Below are 20,556 nucleotides of genomic sequence, written 5' to 3'. Positions count from 1 at the left end.
GGGTAGGCTGATTTGAGGCTGAAAGGCTGGTTAGGCTGATTTGTTGTTTCTGAAAACTGGGGTTTGTCCCTCATTCAGTGTTGTTCTCTGTCCTTCCTATTCCACTGCTCATTATACACAACATCCATTTCTTTAATGCAGCCCAGTGCATGTCTTCCAGCATATCACTGGCTGTTTCACCTGTCAGAACTGGAATCGGGCTCAACACAAACAGGCATGCGCACACAGAATGTAGAGCACAGAAGTGACACAGGTTCAAGCAATGGTGCAGGCTGAGATTTCTAGAGCATCAGGCTCAGGGAAGGGAAAGTTGATCTGGACATCTGAATGGGAAGGGGACAAAAGATATAGGGCCCAGACAATGTTGGAAATTCCCAAAATGGGAAAGGGGCAGAGGATATAGGGCCCAGGCAGTGTTGGAAATTCCAAAAATTGTCCTGGTAGTGGAGTACGAATTTTCCATAGTGGAGGACAAAATTATCCAAGTGTAGTCAGTCATTACAGCTTTAGTTAGGTTATCTTTGAGAGATAATAGTACATCAGGTGGCTCTCATCATAGTGCCACTTTTCATGTAGAGCAATTAATGTAAAAGCACTTTAAATGAAAGGAAGCATCAGTATTAAACATGGCACACTGAAACAACACAGTCTCATACTCTGTACTATGAAACACATGTGCATATACAGTGGTTTGCAATTTGTGAAAAGCTCTGTATACACCCTCCAAAACGGAGGTTGCTTATGTATCAGGCTCATACACTCACCAAAATGGAGGGTGGCCACATGCCAGGCTTATACACCCTCCAAAATGGAAAATGGAGGGTGGATATGATATGCACAGCCAGGCAAAAGTGGTGCACAAACAATACAAACGAATATGCCACAGATGGCCACCTACTTGTGCCCCAAAACGATCATGCTACTCACGCTCCACCAGCTAACTGGTTTTAAACACAGCTAAACATTCATGCCCTCCACCTTCCCACTCCTGGATCACACGAGGTCCTGCACGCCCCACCCGAACAATAGAGGCATGCAGCACTCTGAAACGATTTACCGAGCCAGCACAAGCACAATGTCTGACAGACCCGTGCAGCCCGGCTAAAAGGGATCGGAGCCAGTCACTCCGCCGACTCCGGCGGATAATGAAAGGCATTAATGGATTGTAATGCGCTTTAAGCAATATCATTGCGAAATATGGTAATTTATGTTGCAATTCATTGATGTTTTTGTCTTAATAAACCCTTCTCCTTAATTTGCGGGGCCAAAGTTATGGGTTCATGTTACTCTGGCGTCCTGGTGTTTTGGCGGGACTGAGATGACTGTCTCCGAACAGTTTTTGGGCTATTTATAGCAATGGTTTCGACTTAAATTGGTATTTTTGTAAAACCTGAATTACCAGCGTAAATTTCACTCACTTAAGTGACAAATTTAATGTGGCTTAAATCCACAGTTGCCGGAACACTTCTATACTCCGGATACCAGGAAGTGGCCAAAAATCCAACCACATTGCGGTCCTGGACGAGTACAAATAAGTCCTTCATAATCGTGATACCCATCTCTAAACAGCTTCCCTCCAAATTGTTACAAATCTGTGCAAAGCATGAGCGCGAACAGAATATTTATGCTCTTGACAAATCAGTCACTAGGAGGCGAATCATTAAACCCAATTGGGTAATTTTGCTATGTTCAACCTCCAACCTGAGCTGGGAGGTGAGTGCAAGCCGCGGAATAGTTGAGACGTCTCCGACGCTGAATTGCGAGTGATTCTCTTATTTGCATTGCCATGACACAGTGGTGGCGGGTGGGCAGACGGCCGTCTACGGTAGGTGATTGGGTGTGCGGTTTTCTATGAATGTTCGCTGCATCCGTGGCAATTAATGCGGTTCGTCATCAATGGTAGGTTGTCATGTTCAAATTTGGGTTGGCCTGTGTAGGGCATAGGAAGTGAGAGCTTTGCTAATCTGCAGACCGGTGCGATTCTGGTACTCGTTTCTCATTTCCCCATGTTGTTCAAAGGCGATCCCATTGAACATTTTCACACTTTATTTTTCACATTTCCGTACATGGTTTATTGTATACCTATGTATACACAGGCTGCTTGCTATTGGGCATCTTAGTCTGGTGGGTACAAGATTTGTGCTCTTGCAGATATCAATAAATGGCTCCTGATGGAAGCAGCAAGTGTTAAGCTGTTGCACCTTTCGGTTTTATTTTGTCCTTACACAAAGAGGTGAATGAGTTTTTCCGAAAGCTGTTCTTGTTTCATCATGATGGAGTACAAAAGATTTCATTTTACCTAGTCACAATCCTGGAGTATAAATTCTCCTGGTATACATTATACCGAGAAACGTCAAGTTTGTCAACACTGGGCTCATATGTGCTGCTTAGGCCCTAGCATAGGTACTCAGCCATCCGTATTGGCCTTCGGGGCACTCATATATGGGGTTGGACGGCTAGGAGTTCCTGCATAAACAAAAACAAAACCCTGCATAAAGCATCTGGGACTCCATGCAGGGTTTTCACCATCTGTTTGTAGCATCGGAGCACAGCCATGTGCCATGTCTCGTGGGGTGCGTGGTCCGACGCAGGGGGCAGATGGTGATTGTAGGGAGGTCGTTGTATGGACAAACATGGAGGTATTATTATATCTGGAGTGTTCATCGACGATAGTTAGCACGTATTGATTCCGAGGAGTTTTACATGGCAAAGGTCATTTTTAGTCAACGTTGAGTCGTTCATATGGCAGCATAGCGTTATCAAGAGCGTTTTGGGTTGTCTAGCGTACTGTGATGTGTACTCAGCACAGACTTTGCAGGACGGTGGGATTTTCACGTCTTCTACTGAAAACGATAGGCTTCTGGAGCAGGCGAAGTGTCGTATTTGCAACACCTGGATGACTCCTGTTGTTGAGTTTCCTCAGGTTGTTGGTGTCCGCAACAGAGTATATGGCAGAGCGAGAAAGTTTGTCCACTGAGACAATGTCATCGCCGACGTGACGGGCTATCCGATGCGCCACGCAATGGTATTCTTGTTTTTTGATGGTCCTGCTTGCTTGTCATAAACGTGAAGGTGACATCGCAAGCCCGTGATATGCATGGGCCATCGTCCCAAAAGGAAGTGCTTCCAGCAATGCCACGCGTCCATGATGGCACTGAATTCGTTCGCGACCGCATTGTGGTTTGGCACTCGGTTTTGACAGTGTTCGAGAGGTGAAAACTACAGGCATTCCACTGCAGTGCAGTACGACAATCGTACGCCAGAGGGCAGGACAGACTGTCAGGCAATGCAGCACGCTGAGCCTGCGCCGCAAAATGTCGCGGTTGGCCGGGGATTTCACGATCGGACGGTGGAGTCAGGGCCCACACAACAAGCGGTTGAGTCAGGGCCCACACAACAGACGGTGGGATCGGGGCCCACACAACAGGCGGTGGGATCAGGGCCCACACAACAAGTAGTGGGGGTCAGGGTCCACGCAACGGGCGGTGGGGTCAGGGCCCACACAACAAGCGGTGGGGTCAGGGCCCGCACAACAAGCGGTGGGATCAGGGCCCACACAACAAGCAGTGGGGGTCAGGGCCCACACAACAAGTGCTGGGATCAGGGCCCACACAACAAATGGTGGGGTCGGGCCCCACACAACAGGCGGTGGGGTCAGGGCCCACACAACAAGCGGTGGGATCAGGGCCCACACAACAAGCGGTGGGGTCAGGGCCCACACAACAAGTGGTGGGGTCAGGGCCCACACAACAAGTGGTGGGATCAGGGCCCACACAACAAGCAGTGGGGTCAGGGCCCACACAACAAGCGGGCGTGGGGGCTGCTCTCAGTGATCCGTCCAATCCAAATGCCGGGAGAGTTCCTTACAAAAAAAAATAACACGAAAGAACTAGTGCTGCCCAAAGATGGGGATGGGAATGGAGGATGGGGGGTACTTACGGTGCTTGAGACTTACGTTGGATGAGCTGGGACTTTTTAAGACCCCCAGGCAATGCCCCATGCACAGTGCCTACACACTGCCAGCGTACTGCACACGAACGAAACGACTGAAAATGTAGTACGTGAAGTATCCGTGGGCTCTCAATACTATTTGCCCGGGCGCCAGAAACAATGGTCATATCTGCGTGCCGTACACATCCAGTCACGCATGGTGTGACCCTGCCCTGTATGTGTAAAGTCCTGATGGGAATAAAGTGAACCCCAGTAAGCAAGTGAGACAGATGAGCACACTACTTTAGCGACATACGTGCCTGTTGCTTTATATTGTTTCGAAGCAGTGAGGACGAGGTCAAGCCAGCGGGTGGCTGGTCAGTCGTTTTTGCATAACCCTTGCATGCAGTGATGCAGATAAAAGCAATGTGTACTGTTACTTGAGCGTTGGTGCAGAAGAGGCCCTGCAATGTTTAAGTGTAGCCCGCTCATTGGATATGCTACCTTATCCATCACAACTGTTTTGTTCTGTATTGTAAGCCCTCTGTGTCTATCTAGAACAGTCATATTGCTGGTACACAACTTCTAATGTGGAACTCCATGGCTGGTTGTTCTCACAACTTGTGTATCGGGATCATATTGCTGACATTGTCCCAAGCTCTTGTGGTTTCCAATGTATATTTTTCAAGTGTGAACTATTGTGTGTAAGTTTTCTCTCTTCATTTATTCCAGTCTGCATGGTATGAGAAGTGTGAATATTATGTTTTGAGAGTAATGCAGCAATGTGCCTTTCCAGGCATTATTTCTGACTTAAGCATTGAGAACTGAAGCCCAGAATGACCATTATATGAAGCATTGGTCAGCCAACATATCGGAAATGGAGATAGCTGCGGGTAAGGACTTTATTCAAAGCAGTTTTGCCCCTCGTGTGGGTTAATGTGCATCGCCTGTTACACACTCCTGTGTAGTCCGGCATTTTACACTGCTATGGATTGAAATTCAACAGTGTTCTGTGACAGGTTAGGGGTGTAGGGCTTTGTTATTTTTTATTGTCATTTATTTTATGCAATGATAACTTTTAGTATCAGTTCGGGGACAGACTCAAAATACCTGCTGATATACTAGTCTGCTCCGTGTTTTTCGCCTGTCTCTGGTGTCTGTTCCATTGTAGCAATGAGCCTTTTTTTGGTATCGGGCGGCCTTGTTTACCCTGGAAGACAGCAGAATCCGCCCGTCGCACCGCAGCCTCTCGTGCTGTGTCACCTCTGCCGGCTGACCTGTGCCGCGCCCGTTGTGACCCTGCTGACCCCGGTGACCGCCGGCTTGCAGAGCCGCGCCTCTGCCTGGACCTGAACGGGCGGACGGTGCGCAACAGCGAGCGCTACATCCCCGGCCCGGACGAGTGCACCGTGTGCACGTGCCACGACGGCGAGCAGGAGCGGTGCCAGTCGGTCATGTGCGCGCCGCCGCGGGTCAGTGGCGGCCGGCGGCGGCGCTGGGGACGCGCGTCGGCACCCCACGCCGGCGCCAGGCCGCACCAAACCAGTTAGCCAGGCAGCCAAGTGGGCGCAGAATGCAGTAAAAGGCGTTACATTTCGAATGATTGGGGGGCAAATGCATAGTTTTGTCGGATGGAATGTGAAGCAATAGAAAGAGTCTGTTTGCATTAAAAAGAGTCAATTTATCTGGCTTTTTAGCCTCTTGAAGACTAGAAAGCAGGCATTGACAGGAAAGCATGGTCGCGAACACACGAGTCCATCTCGCTGACACGCATGTGTGTTTGCGATGATCGCACATGCCCTGTGGATGCCTTCTCTTCCGCAGCGGGCAGTCAGTGACAGCCCGCTTCAGTGAGCCACCTACTCACATCGCCCGCGATAATGTCATCTCAGTGACGACCCCCATGTCTTGCGCTGGAGATGGTCGCCTTCAGTGCCGGACCAGCCGCCGGTGCTCCCCTGCTTTACTGCCCCTCCCCTCGTACTGTCGGGCTCATCGGTGGCGTCTTGCCCCCTCAAGGGCGTGCCTCTAGCTCCAGCACGTGGCGAGACGCGCCGCTCATGTCGCTTGACCTGCTGTCTCTCGGCCCTCCCGCCAGGCGTGCCGCCAGTACCAGGTGGGCAAGACGTGCTGCGAGTTCATCTGCCTGGACGGCTCGGCCGGCGCGTCGCCGGTGACCCCGTACGGCGAGCGCGCCGGCACCGGCAAGGATCTGGGCCTGCGGCTGGTGGCGTCGGCCGTCACCGCCGTGCTCTCGCTGGCGCTGCTGCTGTTCCTGGTGTATCGGCTGCGGCAGCGGCGCCACAGAGGTGAGGCGCGGGGCGGGGCACGACAGGGAACGCTGGGCGACGTCATGGCGCGGGGCGGAGCGGCCGCGGAGAGGACGGCAAGAGGAACAGGAGGACACCCTGCTGGTGGTGGTCACTGACGCCTCTGGCATGCCAATGTCCCTGTTGTAGGTGTCTCGAACCGTGCTAACTTCGTAACTGATCGTAGTGTTTTTTAATGTTCTAGATAGTGATCATCTTTGGGTCAAAGCCGTCATCATCGTTCACAAGTACAGAGCCCGGCCATCATATCTCGTGTGTAGACGTTTGCATAGTCGTTTTCAAGTTCCAGACGTCTCTCTTGATCTTAAACTTGATCCCGTGTTCTCATGCGCAGGTATAGGTGGTCAGTGGTCTGACCATCTATACCCACGCATGTCTTTATTACTGCCTGGTCTTGACTCAGGGTCCTCTGCAGCGTATCAAAATTCACAACCCTTCGCCCCCCCCCCCCCCCCGTCCCTTGCCTCGAACGCCACTGCGCGGCTGAAGGCATAGCGACGTGGACTTCTTGTCGGGGGTGGCATCACCCCGAGAGTAGTTCCTGAGGCCACCCCTCACGAGTTCAGCGGGTATTTTGTGAGAGTGGTCCCTCATGTCACTGCTGAGGCTCAAGGCCGGGGGGGGGGGGGGTCTTGAACTTAAATGGTGTCTATTCATCGTTGGCGTCCGTGCTTTTTCTCCAAGACCCAGGACTGTTGACTCTCTCCATCCTGTCCGCTTTTCTCTGAAAAGTTCAGGACCCTGTGGAGCAGTCGGGCTTGTTTCGAAATTATTGGCCACGTCATCCTTCACGTTTTCAGCATCAGTCTCATGTCCAGTGAGTTCACCGGCTCCTGGTAGCATTCCGTAGTGCATCCTATTTACAAGCCCGAAAGCCCTTCAGATGCCTGGCTTCGGACACATTTCCATTGTTTCTGCCTTTTCAAAGCTTGTTAAGAGAGTGTTGCGGTGACAGCTTTGCCCCTACATGGCTGAAAATAATTTCTTTCTCTCATCCCCGCACGGATTTCGCCTCCATCTCTCCACAGAAACCGCGCTCCTGCCGTATCCTACCATATCCTTGCCGCTACTGACCGCCAGGAACTTACTCTTCTCTGGCCCATGGACCTTTGTAACTTATTTGGTGCGGTGGACCGCACAACCAAGTGCCCACCTCTAGCCCACCTCTAGGACCACTCCTCCTCCAGGTATTTGCCAACGACTCGTCCCTGTCTTGGAGTCTCTGAACATCTGGTTCCACTTCTATGGTCTGAAAAAGACTAGTGGAACGAAGCTCATTGTCTGTCGTTGCCATCAAATTTGTCGCGGCATGGCTCCCTTTACTCGGTTGGCGAGGAGGCAGTGCGTTAGGGCCCCATCGTGAGAAACCTTGGTATAGTGTTCGACAGGCACCTCGCCTCGGACTGTCACGTATCTGCCCTCGTCAAAGAGCGCAGCGGTGTCTTCATCAGGCTGTGCCGTGGCGTCATCAGATCCCGCCGGGCCCTGCGCCTACCCTGGCCGATACCGAGGCTTCTCGCACCTCCGGTATTGCCTTGCCGTCTATGGCAACGGGTCGGAGAAGAGCACACCATACGTCCCAAAGATCCTGAACTGTGCCCTGCGCGCCGCCGCCGACCGTGTGTATGCCTGACTATGGTTAGGGTGTATAGTTCGTGTCTATATCTGAGCTGTTTTCAATGTATGCCTTTCAATGAACCCGTGTTAGATTGCTGCTACGAGTGTCCTTTCTAACATGTCTCTCCTCGTAACCACACCGACTCGGCTTTCGAAATCGCCGTATTATGTTGGAGAGTGTCATAAACGGGAATGCATATGCGCAGACATAGCACGCTGTACATTACTGAATAAGCGTCCAGTACAACTCCTGTGTACAGCAAGCTTACCATATGCTCGGCCGTCTGCGCTGCGACCGTGCCGTTGCGCGTCTGGCCTCCCGTCAGCTGGCCGTCACTGACCTCCCAGTGTCCGCTCATGCCGCCGGCTCCCGCCAGGGGCACCGTCGCTGCGCGCCGAGGAGGCGTACAACATGACCCTGATGAACTACCTTCGCGGCTCGGGCTACCTGGGCGGCCCGGCCGGCTGCCGCGGCTCGCACGAGTTCTACTACGAGGAGCCGCCGCCGCCCTACACGCTCTGGAAGGCGGCCGAGCCGGCCGGCGAGGCGCCGCCGCCCTACAGCGAGGCGGTGGCGCTGCCCGAGCTGCGCGCCAGCGAGCGGCGCGCTCCCAGCGGTCGCCTCCACGCCGTGTTGGTGGTGGCGCCGCCGACCGACGCGCCACCGGAGCCTCCCGCTGCTGCTGTTACTGCTGCGGACGGCCGCCGGTCGCCGGTCAGCACGCCCAGGTCAGTGGCCGTGCCCGACCAGGGTCGCGGTGTACTCGTGGTGTGGCGGCAGTTTGTCAGGTGTGGCGGCAGTTTGTCAGGTGTGGCGGCGGTTTGTCGGGTGGTGGCGGCATTTTGTCGGGTGGTGGCGGCGGTTTGTTGGGTGTGGCAGCGGTTTTATCGGGTGTGGCGGCGGTTTGTCAGGTGTGGCTGCGGTTGTCGGGTGTGGCGGCGGTTTGTTGGGTGTGGCGGCGGTTTATCGGGTGTGGCGGCGGTTTGTCAGGTGTGGCTGCGGTTTGTCGGGTGTGGCGGCGGTTTGTCAGGCAGCGGGTGGTTCGATGTGGAACGTGAAGCAATGGTCATTGACGCTAACTTGGTCAGTTCCCACGCGCCTTTGGTGTGAAAGAGGGACAGGTTTTACATCCGAGCGAAGCTTGGATTCGCAGCCTGTTACACCTCTGACCCTGAACTACTGTTTTTTTTTTAACTTCTTGTTAGCGACCTTCAGTGCTAAGTTCTGGGTCAGTCATAGTAAACGCTGCGGTCATTATGTGGGGGAAATATTCCTAGTTCCCAAGTGAGGAATGCCGACATGTGACCTCGGCAATGTTCTGTGCCACAGCATGGCGCTTTTCACGCCTCTTCCCATGACTGCTGAACACTCCCCTCCTCCGTGCCATTGGCCAACAGCGGCGGCACACTGCAGGGCGTGTGTCTGTCAGTGCTCGCTTTGCGTAGGAGTCGCCCACGGGTGCAACCGTCGCCGCAGACAGTTGTGCTAGCCGTGCCTCCCCGGCGTGGCCCGTCCCCCCCGCTCTGCCCACTTTGCCTGCTCTCCCTTCCCTTTATCAGCGCACCGAACCGCTCAAGACACGGGCTTTGCCACCGTTGATAGCATCCGACGACAGTTGACGTCCTTTGTGGGACACCGGACCCAGAGCTCGCGGTCTCCCGATCATGAGCTCGTCTTGTGTAACGGCCCGGCCGCGACCCAGGCAGACCACCGGCGCCGTCCCCTCCGGCTGATGCGCGCCCTGGCTAGCTGCTTTGATTTCGCCTCGTCAGGGATTGTGTCATGTTATGCGATTTTTATCGGCACGACGCAAATAACCAATGCAATTGACGCGCCTTTTAAGCTCAGCAACTAACTTAATCGACCTTGCAATCGTTATGTCCTCATCGCCGTCGCAGCCCCCACTGCCTGCCCCGACCCGACCCGACCCGACCCGACCCGACCCGACCCGACCCGACCCGACCCGACCCGATCCAACCCAACCCGACCTGACTTGACGTGACCCGCCACCGCAGACCGGAGCCGCGGGGGCCGGACGAGCGGGAGCCGAGGGAGCCGGGCCGGGAGCAGGTGCTGCAGCGGTTCAGCCTGCAGCTGGCTCTCGACTGTTCCGACTCTGGCAGCAGCTCCAGCCAGACGCTGACGCCGGAGGGCGCACGAGCAGCCAGCGTCACCTCCAGCAGCACCGAGGCCAGCGCCTGAGGCGGCCGCCCCGAGCCCCGGCCGCTGCGCCGTAGCCGCCCGTCTCTGGAGGCGGAGCACGGCCGACCAGGTGGAAGCTGTGGGAACCGACAAAGCCGCGCCGGCGAGCCTTTGGCGTCACTTGGTGACCGAGGCTTGCGCGGGAAGGTCCGATCCGCTGGCGGGAGAGGCCACGGGTCGGTGACCGCCGCTTCAAGACGGGGTGGTCACGGCGAGGTGCTGGCCGGCCGGCAGTCGCGGAGGCAGCGCAGCGGCGGCGGCGGCGGCTCGCAGGTTGAGGTCACCGGTTCGTGTGGCGGGTGGCAGTACCGGGGGGGGGGGGGGGGGGGACTCGTAGCAGACAAGACTGCTGGCAGCGGGCCGCAGCAGGACGGCGTGGTCGGCGTGCCGCGCGTGTCTGGGCCGGGGAGGACCCGGTGGCGCTTGGCAGCCAGGGACCCGCCCGCACTGTGTGCTGGCTGGCGGGACGCGGACGCCGCACGGTGGGGACGCCCGCGGGCGGTCAGCAGTGGCGCCACCTGGGCTGAGGGCAGGCCGGACGGTGGGCAGCGCCGCCGTGGCCGCCCCGCGACTGGAGCGAGTCGCTCCCGGTACCTGGTCGCTCTTGGACGGGCAGCGAAGGGGAGCTGGGCGTGAAGGCCCCGGCGAGAGGCTGTGTGGTGCGTCGCCGCCGCGCCACTACCTCGTTCATCGTTACATGGGCGTCGGGGCTTTTAGGGTTCGGCAGGCCCTTCCCTTTATCGACTGACCTATCCAAGCCCGGTCGGTTTTCTTGCTAATTTTTAGACAGCGTAGTGTTGTGCTCCAAAGCCACCATCTCATAATTGTTAGCAGTGTATGGATGTGAGTTCGTGCGTGTGAACCAAGCTGAGGTACACAAAGAAAAGTATTTTACCGGCCTTGACTTCTTGTCGGACGTTGTCTGCTCTTCGAAGGGTACAAATAATCTTCCCTCATAGCGAGTCTCACAGAAGTATGTACATGGACGGCCTTGTCGCGGAAGCACGTACGCTGCCCGAAGGCGACTTGTTCCCGTCTGGTCATCTAGATTTGTAGTATAAAGTTGTGTGGGTGTCGTGGTGTTCGAAGTTACTGGATCTGCCTGATGCCTGGTGGCTGCTGTCGTTCCGTATCGGCGTTTCCTGTTCACACCGCGCACGTGCAGCGTTCGCATGGCTTAGCTGACGTTCAGATGTGTTTTATACGTCTCCTGAACCCTCGAAGCGGGGAGTCTTGGAATCGTCAGTGTGGTTACACATTTCCAGAAGGACTGACCGTTGGATGAAGGCCGCTCGAACAGCCGTGGCGTGGGCTGTCGCCTATCATGCGGGCCAACGGTCTGCACGTCCTTCCTGTTTTTACCGCGATGTAACGCAGTTGCAGCGTTTAATTCCATGATATTTTCGTAAGACAATGACAAGCGCCGCGGCTAGCGGTCTTGTGTATGTGTCGCTGCCATCGCACCGTTGTGTTTAGCGCCCTGTGTATGGCGCGCTGTTTTGTGCCCTGTTTTGCGCTGCCGAGCACCGCTGGACGAATTCCCCTCGATACACCTGTTGCCGGCTAGGGACTAGGCTGGACCGAGTTGGCGGTGGGGGCCGCTCGATTCGCTCCAGCATCGATCGCCCACGAGCGTCGGCCGTCCGCGGCGATGTCTCCGGTTGCCAGCGGTTGTTACAGGCACGCTGAGGGACGGCCACGGTGGCCTGCCGCCCGCTCGCCGATGTAACCGCCGCTCCCTCGACGCCCCGTGGCCCGCCGCGCGCGTGTCCGTGTGAGCCGTGCGGCCTCACGGGCTCGCCGCAGGACACGTCCGCGCTCGTGAGGCAGGTCCGTGGCCAATACAGTCGGGGGAGCGGTCACCGTGTGCTCGTCTTCGCGGACAACATACAGCGTGCGGCTCCGTCGTCACACGTCTCTGGCTGTGCCGGGGCGCGGCTGCTCGGCTCGGAGTGTGAGTTACGGGCGGCAGACTGCGCGTTCCTTTTCCCTGTTGTACCTGTGATATCGGTCTTACCCTAGCCGTGCTGGCATCAGCGCGTATGTGCGCGGCAGCGCGAGTCGCCCGTACGCGTGAGAGCCTCCATGCACACAGTTTTATCATACATGCTATAATAAGATGTCTTAATACATGTTCATAACTGCAGATACGAGTTTATTTGCGTCTAATGCATAGCGCTGTGGTCTGCTGCAGCGGCGGGGTGGGGCTGGCCCGTCCCGCTCGACCTAGGCGTGGTGTGATGTAGCTGCGGTCTTTCGCGTCAAACAAGCGAGTCAGGCTAGGTGCGTGGTAATATTCAAAAAAGCTCGACAAGCACATTTGTGTGAAAGACGCTAGGACGTGACTGACGATTTAGCCCGGCGCCGGTGAGCGCCTCGGTCCGCGCTGCTCGCGTCGCACTAGTTCAGTACGCACGATTCGTATGTGGGCACCATGTACTTGATGTTGATGAATGCGTCCTCGCCGCCCGTCTTCTCGAAGATCTCGAGCGTCTCCTGGATGAGGTCGCCCAAGTTGGTGTTCTTCTGCTGCGAGTAGTCGATGCCGTCTCCCTGGTTGACTGAACGAGACGGTACCTTTAACGTTGGGCACGAACACTTCTGCGGAGCGAACAAGCGACGTTGCCGCCGCTTAGACATACTGCAAACAGCACAGTGAGGGAGCACAGGGAAGGTCCGAGCCAGGGGGGGCAGTTGTGAGTTATCCACACTTGTGGATCGGAGGAATCACATATTTTTTCCCGTTACCTATTCTATACGCTGACGAGGCGAATACACCTGCTGGCTCCGTAGCCGACCTATAACTTGCGGAGTAAGCGCTCCAAAAACTTACCTTTCACGCCACTGGCAAACGCAAACGTCACCAATCTCCCCGAATATCCTGGGGCCCGCACGATGCACCCCCCGCGGAGTGCAGCCCTTTAGTCAGCAGTCTTCAGGGGCATGACGGCTTTTAATTGGATGGACTCACCTCCCTCTCCCTCCCTTCCAGACGACGTGCTCAGTGGTCCCTACCTGACAAGAAGACAAAACATATCCCTCTACTCCAAACCCCCCGAGGCGACCACGGACGTGAGCAGCTCAAATACTGCTCTCGGAAACGGGGGGGGGGGGGGAAGACGCACAGCAACCGTACCGTTCTTGTTGACGAACAGGTTGAGGATGGGGAGGATCTGGCGGTAGTAAGGCACCAGCGCCTCTCCCACGTGGTCGGCCGACAGCGCCAGGTGCTGCAGCACCTGCAGCGTCACGCAGAGGATGGACGGTGCCCGCGTGTTGAGCGCATCTGAAACAGCAGCAGCGCTAGGCTGGCGTCGGCCGTCCGGCCTGGTCGGAGAGTCACCTGCACGCAGGGTCTCTTCCCATGGGGCTGTGGCTGGAGGGAGGCATGCAGCTTATCTTCCAGTCCCCGCTTTACGAGGCTACGGAGCCACGATTTTAGTCAGCTGAATCGGGTCTTGCATCAGGACTGCTGCTTTTGTGAAAGTTCGAGTTGAGAAAGCTGATTTAGCTGCTGCAACGTGTCGGTGACTTTGAAATCGCAGTCAGGTTTATTAGGCTACACATGCATGGCATTAAGCGTTCACGTTAGCGCCTGCACGTGCCATCTCCGGCGGTTCGCGTCGCGTGCCGTCTTCTTATTGATCGAATTACCACAGCGGATCACGCTCATCTACACCTGGCCAGGAATGTCACGCTGGGATCTAAACCCCCGCTCCTAGCACTTACTCATCACTCAACAAATGAACGGTGGCGCCCAGCAACACCCGAACGAAACACACCAAAAGTAGGCGAAGAGGCAGCATGCGTAGGTCTACCTGCACACGTGGGCTTATTTGCCCGACCCAATTCACGAAAAGGTCCACCTATTGCACGTCAACTCGCTTCTGCACGCCTGTTGCACGTGAACTCGCTCCTGCACGCTTCCCTGCAGAGCACAATGATCCGGCTGGCCTTTAGAAGCGCAGTCTTCGCTTGTTCGGCTGGTGTGTTTGCACTTATAGGTACGTAGTGCAGCAGTGTGCGGACGCGCGCACGGGGCTTCAGGTCAATAAAGCCACGAGGTACTTGCGTATGACACGTAAGATGGCACCTGTCTCCGCGCAATTTGCGATTTTTGTGCTCCGGAGACTGCCTTTCTTGCACATGATACATAAAAGTATGCACATGGAGGTGCAGTCATACAGAGTACAGCCATCGTCTGTCCACTGCAGAATTAAAAGAATGCACGTGGTATCGTGACGCGTGTGCACTTCGTGTCATGGGCCATGGGCCATGTTATAATCCGTTTTATCTGGTTGATAGATGATCTACACAGTGGAGAAGAGCTGTCGAGTAGGCGCCACCTTGACAGTGGAGAAAAGCTGTCGAGTAGGCGCCACCTTGTGGCTGTGCTTCACCAGCTAGTAGCTGTTATTGAGCCGTGACAGAATGGAGCATCTCGCGAGGTGTGTTGCACGTAGAAGTCACGCACGTATGAGTAGCGCCCGTCAATAAGCCGCACGTTTACAACGTAGCTTGGTATATGGCAAGCACTCAAAACAAATCCCGAAATCGAAATCGCGAGAAAATGAATTCTTCGGGCACCAGGCATGAGGTCGAAACCGGGGGGGGGGGGGGGGAGGGAGTCCTGAACTGATTTTGGACGATTGCATTTGCGTATGAATCCTATCTAGATTCAAGCTTGCAATAACAAGCTATAGCCTTCGTCCCCAACTCAGAATTAAGCTTAAACCAGGCAAGTTCTCATATATTCGAAGATTGGTAATTTATATACTAACTTATTCACAAATTAAATTAAATCAACAACGAACTGAATGTGACTTAATTCAAGGGACACGCTTACGGGACGAATATTTTGCCGGGTACGTTTCGTGCAGGACAGATAATCGTGATCACAAAAGATGGCGGGGATTCCTGTCAGCACCGAGAGCCTATATCGCAAACGCCATGAGTTATGTAATGTTGATGTCGGCTTAATGGATTGATTAGCACCCATTACGATGTGTATCGCTGGCGATATCTGACTGCAGACAGTCTTCACTCTCGGCTAGTCCGGTGCAGTTTCTTGTGGAGCTCACGGGCAAAGACTTAGGCTTCAGTCAGGGCTCCAACTCCTGTGTTATGGAACCCATGGACTCGGACCCAGGCTTATGCGCTATAGGGTTGATGGACTCGCACTGGGACTGAGTTTCCGAGGACCCGGGACTCCGGCTCAAACTCCCATAATATGAGTAGGGTAGACCTCACATGTGGACTCTGAGCGCAGACCCAAGAAATAAGATTGCAGCTCGAACTGAATTTTGCTTTGCCCGAATTCATACCAGTCGTATAAATTTCGGGACCTATCTTATATTTTTACAAAGGCCGCTTACTCTTAGGTACGGCAAACTACTGACGTGCTACGCGTAGACGGCTGTGCGGGTTAGAAGCGTGGTATGAACTTCCTTACAGGCCGCAGCTGCCATTACCTTCATCGGGTACTTACTTTTGATAGGGATGATGAGCTGAGGCACCACTGGCAGAATTTTATCCTTTCCTCTGCGGAGGAGGTCGTGCACTCCTTGTCTAGCGAGGAAGTCGTAAGGATGCGTCAACTCGCACAGTCCATCGAAAAACAGTGGCAAGTAGTGATGAAGGTCCAGCTTTTCTATTGGTACCTGAGGACAATGAAGCTAGTCAATATTACATGCTATGAAATGTGCCTCTTCCGTTTAGGTGTGCTCGCTAATTTACGGCACATCTAGTTGAAAGTCATTACTGTGTTAGTTTGGGAATCGCACGTAATTGAAATGTCACACAGATTATAGTACTCAGCGCGGTTTGGTTGGGACAAAATTTTTCAGTTTTTAGTATCTTTTGATACAGTGGCATGCCATCATTGAGCCTCATGACGGTAAACGGCACATTATGACATAAACGGCAAACGGCATTCGGCATAGGGAAACAACTAGGTACAGGAACAGAGCTAAAACAGTGCAAGCTGCGTGTGCAGTATTTAAGTAATGTTCGAACGTCCATACCGGACTAAAAGGTGTAATGAAAGGTACTTACCTTCCAGATAATTTTAAATCCCCGAACCACTGGTTCTAGGATTAGTGGAAAATCGCCTCGTTCGTAATACAGCCGAAATGTCGTTGGCTTCGGCCTTCGGGCCTTGAAAGCACCAGCACATGGGGCGGGGATGGGTATTGTGTTATGCTGCCAAACTTCGATGGTAAACGCGGGCACAACGCGACATTTGGGGGAGAAGTTTGGCTTACAAGTCGCGAGTGACATGTCTCCCCACCTGACAGCCCCCCGACGTGATCAAGCGCCACACTGTTCGACGAGCAAGCTGGTTTGGCCGCCGGCCGGTTTGTTTGGTCGATAGAGGTCGGATGTTTCTGGGTAGCCGGCATGCGCAGTGCTTCAGATGGGTCTTCTCTTTTCTTTTAACGTTTATTTTGTGTGTGGGAAATCTGTTGAATTCATGCGAAAGTGGAAGCCAGGCGTCATGAAGATTTTACTCGTCATTGGACTCCCGCCCGTTATGGATCTTATGGACTCGGCTTCGTGACGCCAGCTGGAATTTCACGAATCGATTCGCCCAAGAGCTTAGTAAACACTTGGTTGTCATTCGCCTTGAAAAAAACAAGATGACATGGTGTGTATATAGAAAAATATGTAATATCATATATGGGACGTCCTCGGATCGAAGGCGGTAGCAGAAAGTTTATGGCAAGGACAGCAGACGCTATCATTCATGTAGTTGTCAACGTTTTGATACATTGCGTATCATCACTAGGGCGAGTACAATGATACAAGCTCAGCTCAGTTACAATGAAACATTAAAACATTTGTCCGACTTTGCTAGACATGAAAACGGTCACAGTTAACACAATTCAACACAGCCTTTCCGTGCATAAACATTACAGCTTCAAAATATACAGAAATCACGCGGCGAAGTATCCCTTTGACTCCGCATGAAAAATGTTACCTTATTAGTTGCAAAGAACGTGCGGTTCCCATGATATTCGTCGGCTTTTTATGGTGAACACGAAGTGATTCAGAATACTAATATGAAGAAGATTGCCGCAACGCTCTCATACAGAGAAGTTTTTGATGTTGAAGTAAGTGTCACACGCAAGTGAATGGCATCGGATGGGCAAATGGTATGGGTTAGACAGAATGCTGCCTACACGGTCAGACCTTCCCAAGTGCTCCCGCACTCCGCAGCGCAAATTACGAATAGTTGAACCCACGTAAGATCCTCCACACGAAGCCCAACAATATTTGTAAATGGCCGCAGAGACAGAACATTTGGGAAGCTTGTCTTTTAACTTAAAGAAAGATCCAGCAGAGTTTGCACAAAATATTTTATAGAATGAACTTAAACGGAAAGCTCTGTAACCTGCTGTTTTTGCACCATCTTGCTTAAAAGCGTCGGGAATGAATAAGAAAAGGCTGAGTCAAAAAGGGTGAAAAGGCGTGAAACAGTGATTGACAGAGCATTCCGTTAAGTTCCAACTATAAACACTTTTATTTTGAACTTGATCCAGTCAGATAATTCCTTCAGGGAAACGGCTTCCCATTTTCAACCATTAATAGTTAAATAAAAGGCTTCGATGCAAAATACGTCAAAATATGTCAAAAATATGTCAAAAAGTTCATTTAGTCCTAGGAATAAATACATATTTGGTGTTGCCCCATTTTGGAAAATAGTCGATACGACTGAAAAATCGGCTTGCAAACCTGCCACAAGGTTTTTACCCTTTTCTGTCAGCTATAATGATACCAGTGAACTATTTTATTGTTGAATTTTTATTTAACTTAGAAGACAAGCTTCCCAAACGTTCTATATCTGCATCCATTTATACACACACACACACACACACACACACACACACACACACACACACACACACACACACACATATATATATATATATATATATATATATATATATATATATATATATATATATATATATATATATTTATATATATATTGCTGCGTTTCGTGCGAAGGATCTTACGTGGGGTCAATCTCTCATGATTTAAATTGTAGAGTCAGTCACATTCAGGAAGGTCTGACTGACGGGTTGCATTCTGTCTAGCCCATACCTTTCGGTCATCCGAAACCATTTGTTTGCATGTGGCACCCGCTTTAAATCGAAAACTTCCCAGTATTAAGGTGTTGCAGCAATTTTCTGCACATTAGGAGATTAGAAAAAATTTCACATTCACCAAAAAAGTCGCCATCGAATACCATGGGACCTGCATATTCTTTGCAAAGGGCACGGCAGTCTTTTCATACGCAGTCAAAAGGATATTTCGCTGCGTGATTGTTGTGTCTTTTAAAGCTATCCTGTTATGCGCAGAGGTCGTGCTGCGTTGTGTTAACTGTGATCATCGTTATGTGTAGCGATGTCCAAAAATCACATAAAAAATCACGTATTGTCTTTGAGATGAACCGAAACCTTTCAAACAGGTGGTGTACATCAGGTCTGTTGTAATTGGGTGCATTTAGTGGAGTGTATTTGTTTTAAGCGTCTAATTATGACGCCTAAAGCTACACGTAGAATGAGCCAGTGAAATGAGATCCATCAAAATCAAACTGTGCTGCTCTATCCGTCTGTTTTCACCTCGAAAAAAAATCCGTCACTCATAAAGCCACTTCTCTGCCTCAGATCTTCCTACATTTTCTGACCTAACAACAGCGAAGCAAACGCTTTCGTACTGTTAACGCGTCTCCAAAAGCATGGGGGTAGGAACAGGGAGGGTGGGGGGGGGGGGGCCGGGGGCCATGGCCCCCCTCCACTTTTCAAGGTGGCGGGCAAGCAATGTTAACTGGCCCCCTCGCTTTTCAGATTAAGGTTGCATTTGGCTTACTTTTGTACTGCATTAAACATGCATGCCGATTTACCCAGTTCACCAGCCATCTCTCTTAAGATGCGTCATTTTTTTTTCCGTTTGCTCATTGGCCACACTTAGTGTTACAGCCGCAAGACCGACGCCGCACGGCCTGGAGACTGCAACGCCGGGTGTTGAGGCTGTTATTTCTATGACTTGCGAGCACGCATGTTCAACACCATATCACGTAGTTTTCTTATCAGTAATCAGCTCTGACAGGATCTTGAGCATTATAAGACGAATATGGGCTAGCCATGTTAATATAAATTATCAACCCTATTTCATCTGCAATATACATTCAGGGAGAACTCAATATGCCTGAAGAACACAGAAAAACATGGAACTGGAGTCTATGTGAAAACCGTCGGACTACCTGCGGTGATCAGGGACGTCGTTGCGTCAGTGAGGGTCCCTGTCCTGATTCGGGGCTAACTGCGCGGATCAGAAGGCCTCCCGTGTCCTTCTAATGGCCTCCGGATCAACCAGGAAATCCCGCCCCGTGCCACCAGAATGATAGCCAGAAGACACTTCGCGATGGGACGGAATGGCCCTTCAGCGCTTGACCGGAAACGGTAGTGTACACCTGGTGTTCTACTCAAGAGGCCCCTTACCCGGAAGGGAATAAGAGGTCTCATTATTGTTGAGTAGAGTGGGGCTCTCATTATTGTTGAAAAGCACGGGCAGAAATAGATTTAAAAAGCAAGCAATGTAATGTCACGTTTGCCTGAGAATGTTCATTTCTTTCAGAATGTATTATTGAAACAAATTACATCAAAAGGCTTGAAGATGCCCGCCCGCAGCTTTGAGAGCAAGGGCGAGGATGGTCTGAGTTGCAACTTCCAAAAAACCGGTAAGTTTCAGCCACTGTAAGTGCCATCAGACGGCAGGCGCCACGCTAATCTGTCTTCTGGACAGATAAATAGTTGCGGAAACACGAGAAATGGAGATTTTACCTTCACTCTTCCAGTTCAACCACCAGCTTCCAGCCCCACTTCGCGGTGCTTTAGCATCCAATCTGTTCTTTTCATCGATCTAAAAATTGCACGCTGAAATATGCCCTAAGACTACCTTTTAAATGCAAACCTGATGTCATGAAGGGTCCAAGGATATTTTCTCAGAAACGCCGTCATTTTTGTCCACCCGTTGGCCACAACTTAATATTAGCTGCTAGGCCGACGCTGCGCGGCCTACGGGGACCCCAACACCTGGGGTCGAGGCTTGTGTTTCTAGAATTTTGGAGTGCGCATGCTCAAAATTACGCCACATAACTTGTAAAACTAGTTGATTTAAGTGTTTAAAGGTAATCATTTTAGAAGCGACGTCTTTTTCGTCTACCGGTGGGGCACGGCTAAATGTTAACTGCTGGGCTAACGTTCCGAGGACCGTGGAGACTGCAACGCCTGGTGTCGAGGTTTTTGTTGCTAAGATTCGCGAGCCAGCATGTTAAAAGACATGTTACATGAATTGTATCACTAGTCAATTCTGACTGAATGATGAACATTTTTAGACAAATATGGCTTGGCGACGTTAATACACATTGTTGGCCACCCGATTTGCAATCAAATTTTCGTCTTCAAATTT

At 52.3% G+C, this 20,556-nt stretch overlaps 1 protein-coding gene across 1 annotated transcript; it reads right to left on the bottom strand.

Moving 5' to 3' along the window:
* Positions 1-12,480: 12,480 nt before the first annotated feature.
* On the bottom strand, positions 12,481-16,953 carry LOC119096029 (parkin coregulated gene protein homolog). The gene is made up of 4 exons (XM_037218891.1): positions 16,135-16,953; positions 15,569-15,740; positions 13,217-13,366; positions 12,481-12,641 (listed from the first exon to the last, which is right to left on the bottom strand). The coding sequence occupies exons 1-4, from the start codon at positions 16,357-16,359 to the stop codon at positions 12,481-12,483; spliced, it is 708 nt and encodes a 235-aa protein (XP_037074786.1). The 5' UTR covers positions 16,360-16,953.
* Positions 16,954-20,556: the final 3,603 nt, after the last annotated feature.

The sequence above is a fragment of the Pollicipes pollicipes genome, unplaced genomic scaffold (genome assembly GCF_011947565.3).
Source record: "Pollicipes pollicipes isolate AB1234 unplaced genomic scaffold, Ppol_2.1 Scaffold_4219;HRSCAF=4965_pilon_pilon_pilon, whole genome shotgun sequence".
Lineage (NCBI taxonomy): Eukaryota > Metazoa > Arthropoda > Thecostraca > Pollicipedomorpha > Pollicipedidae > Pollicipes > Pollicipes pollicipes.
This window is presented reverse-complemented; position numbering and strand designations above follow the sequence as displayed.

Bases quoted from the DNA above. Each gene is read 5' to 3' on its own strand.
- LOC119096029 (XM_037218891.1), bottom strand. From the start codon at position 16,359: ATGTCACTCGCGACTTGTAAGCCAAACTTCTCCCCCAAATGTCGCGTT. The intron at 13,367-15,568 runs GTAAGTACCCGA...CTGCTGTTTCAG, and splicing joins GCTCATCATCCCTATCAAAA to ATGCGCTCAACACGCGGGCA. The intron at 12,642-13,216 runs GTACGGTTGCTG...CGTCTCGTTCAG, and splicing joins CCTGTTCGTCAACAAGAACG to TCAACCAGGGAGACGGCATC.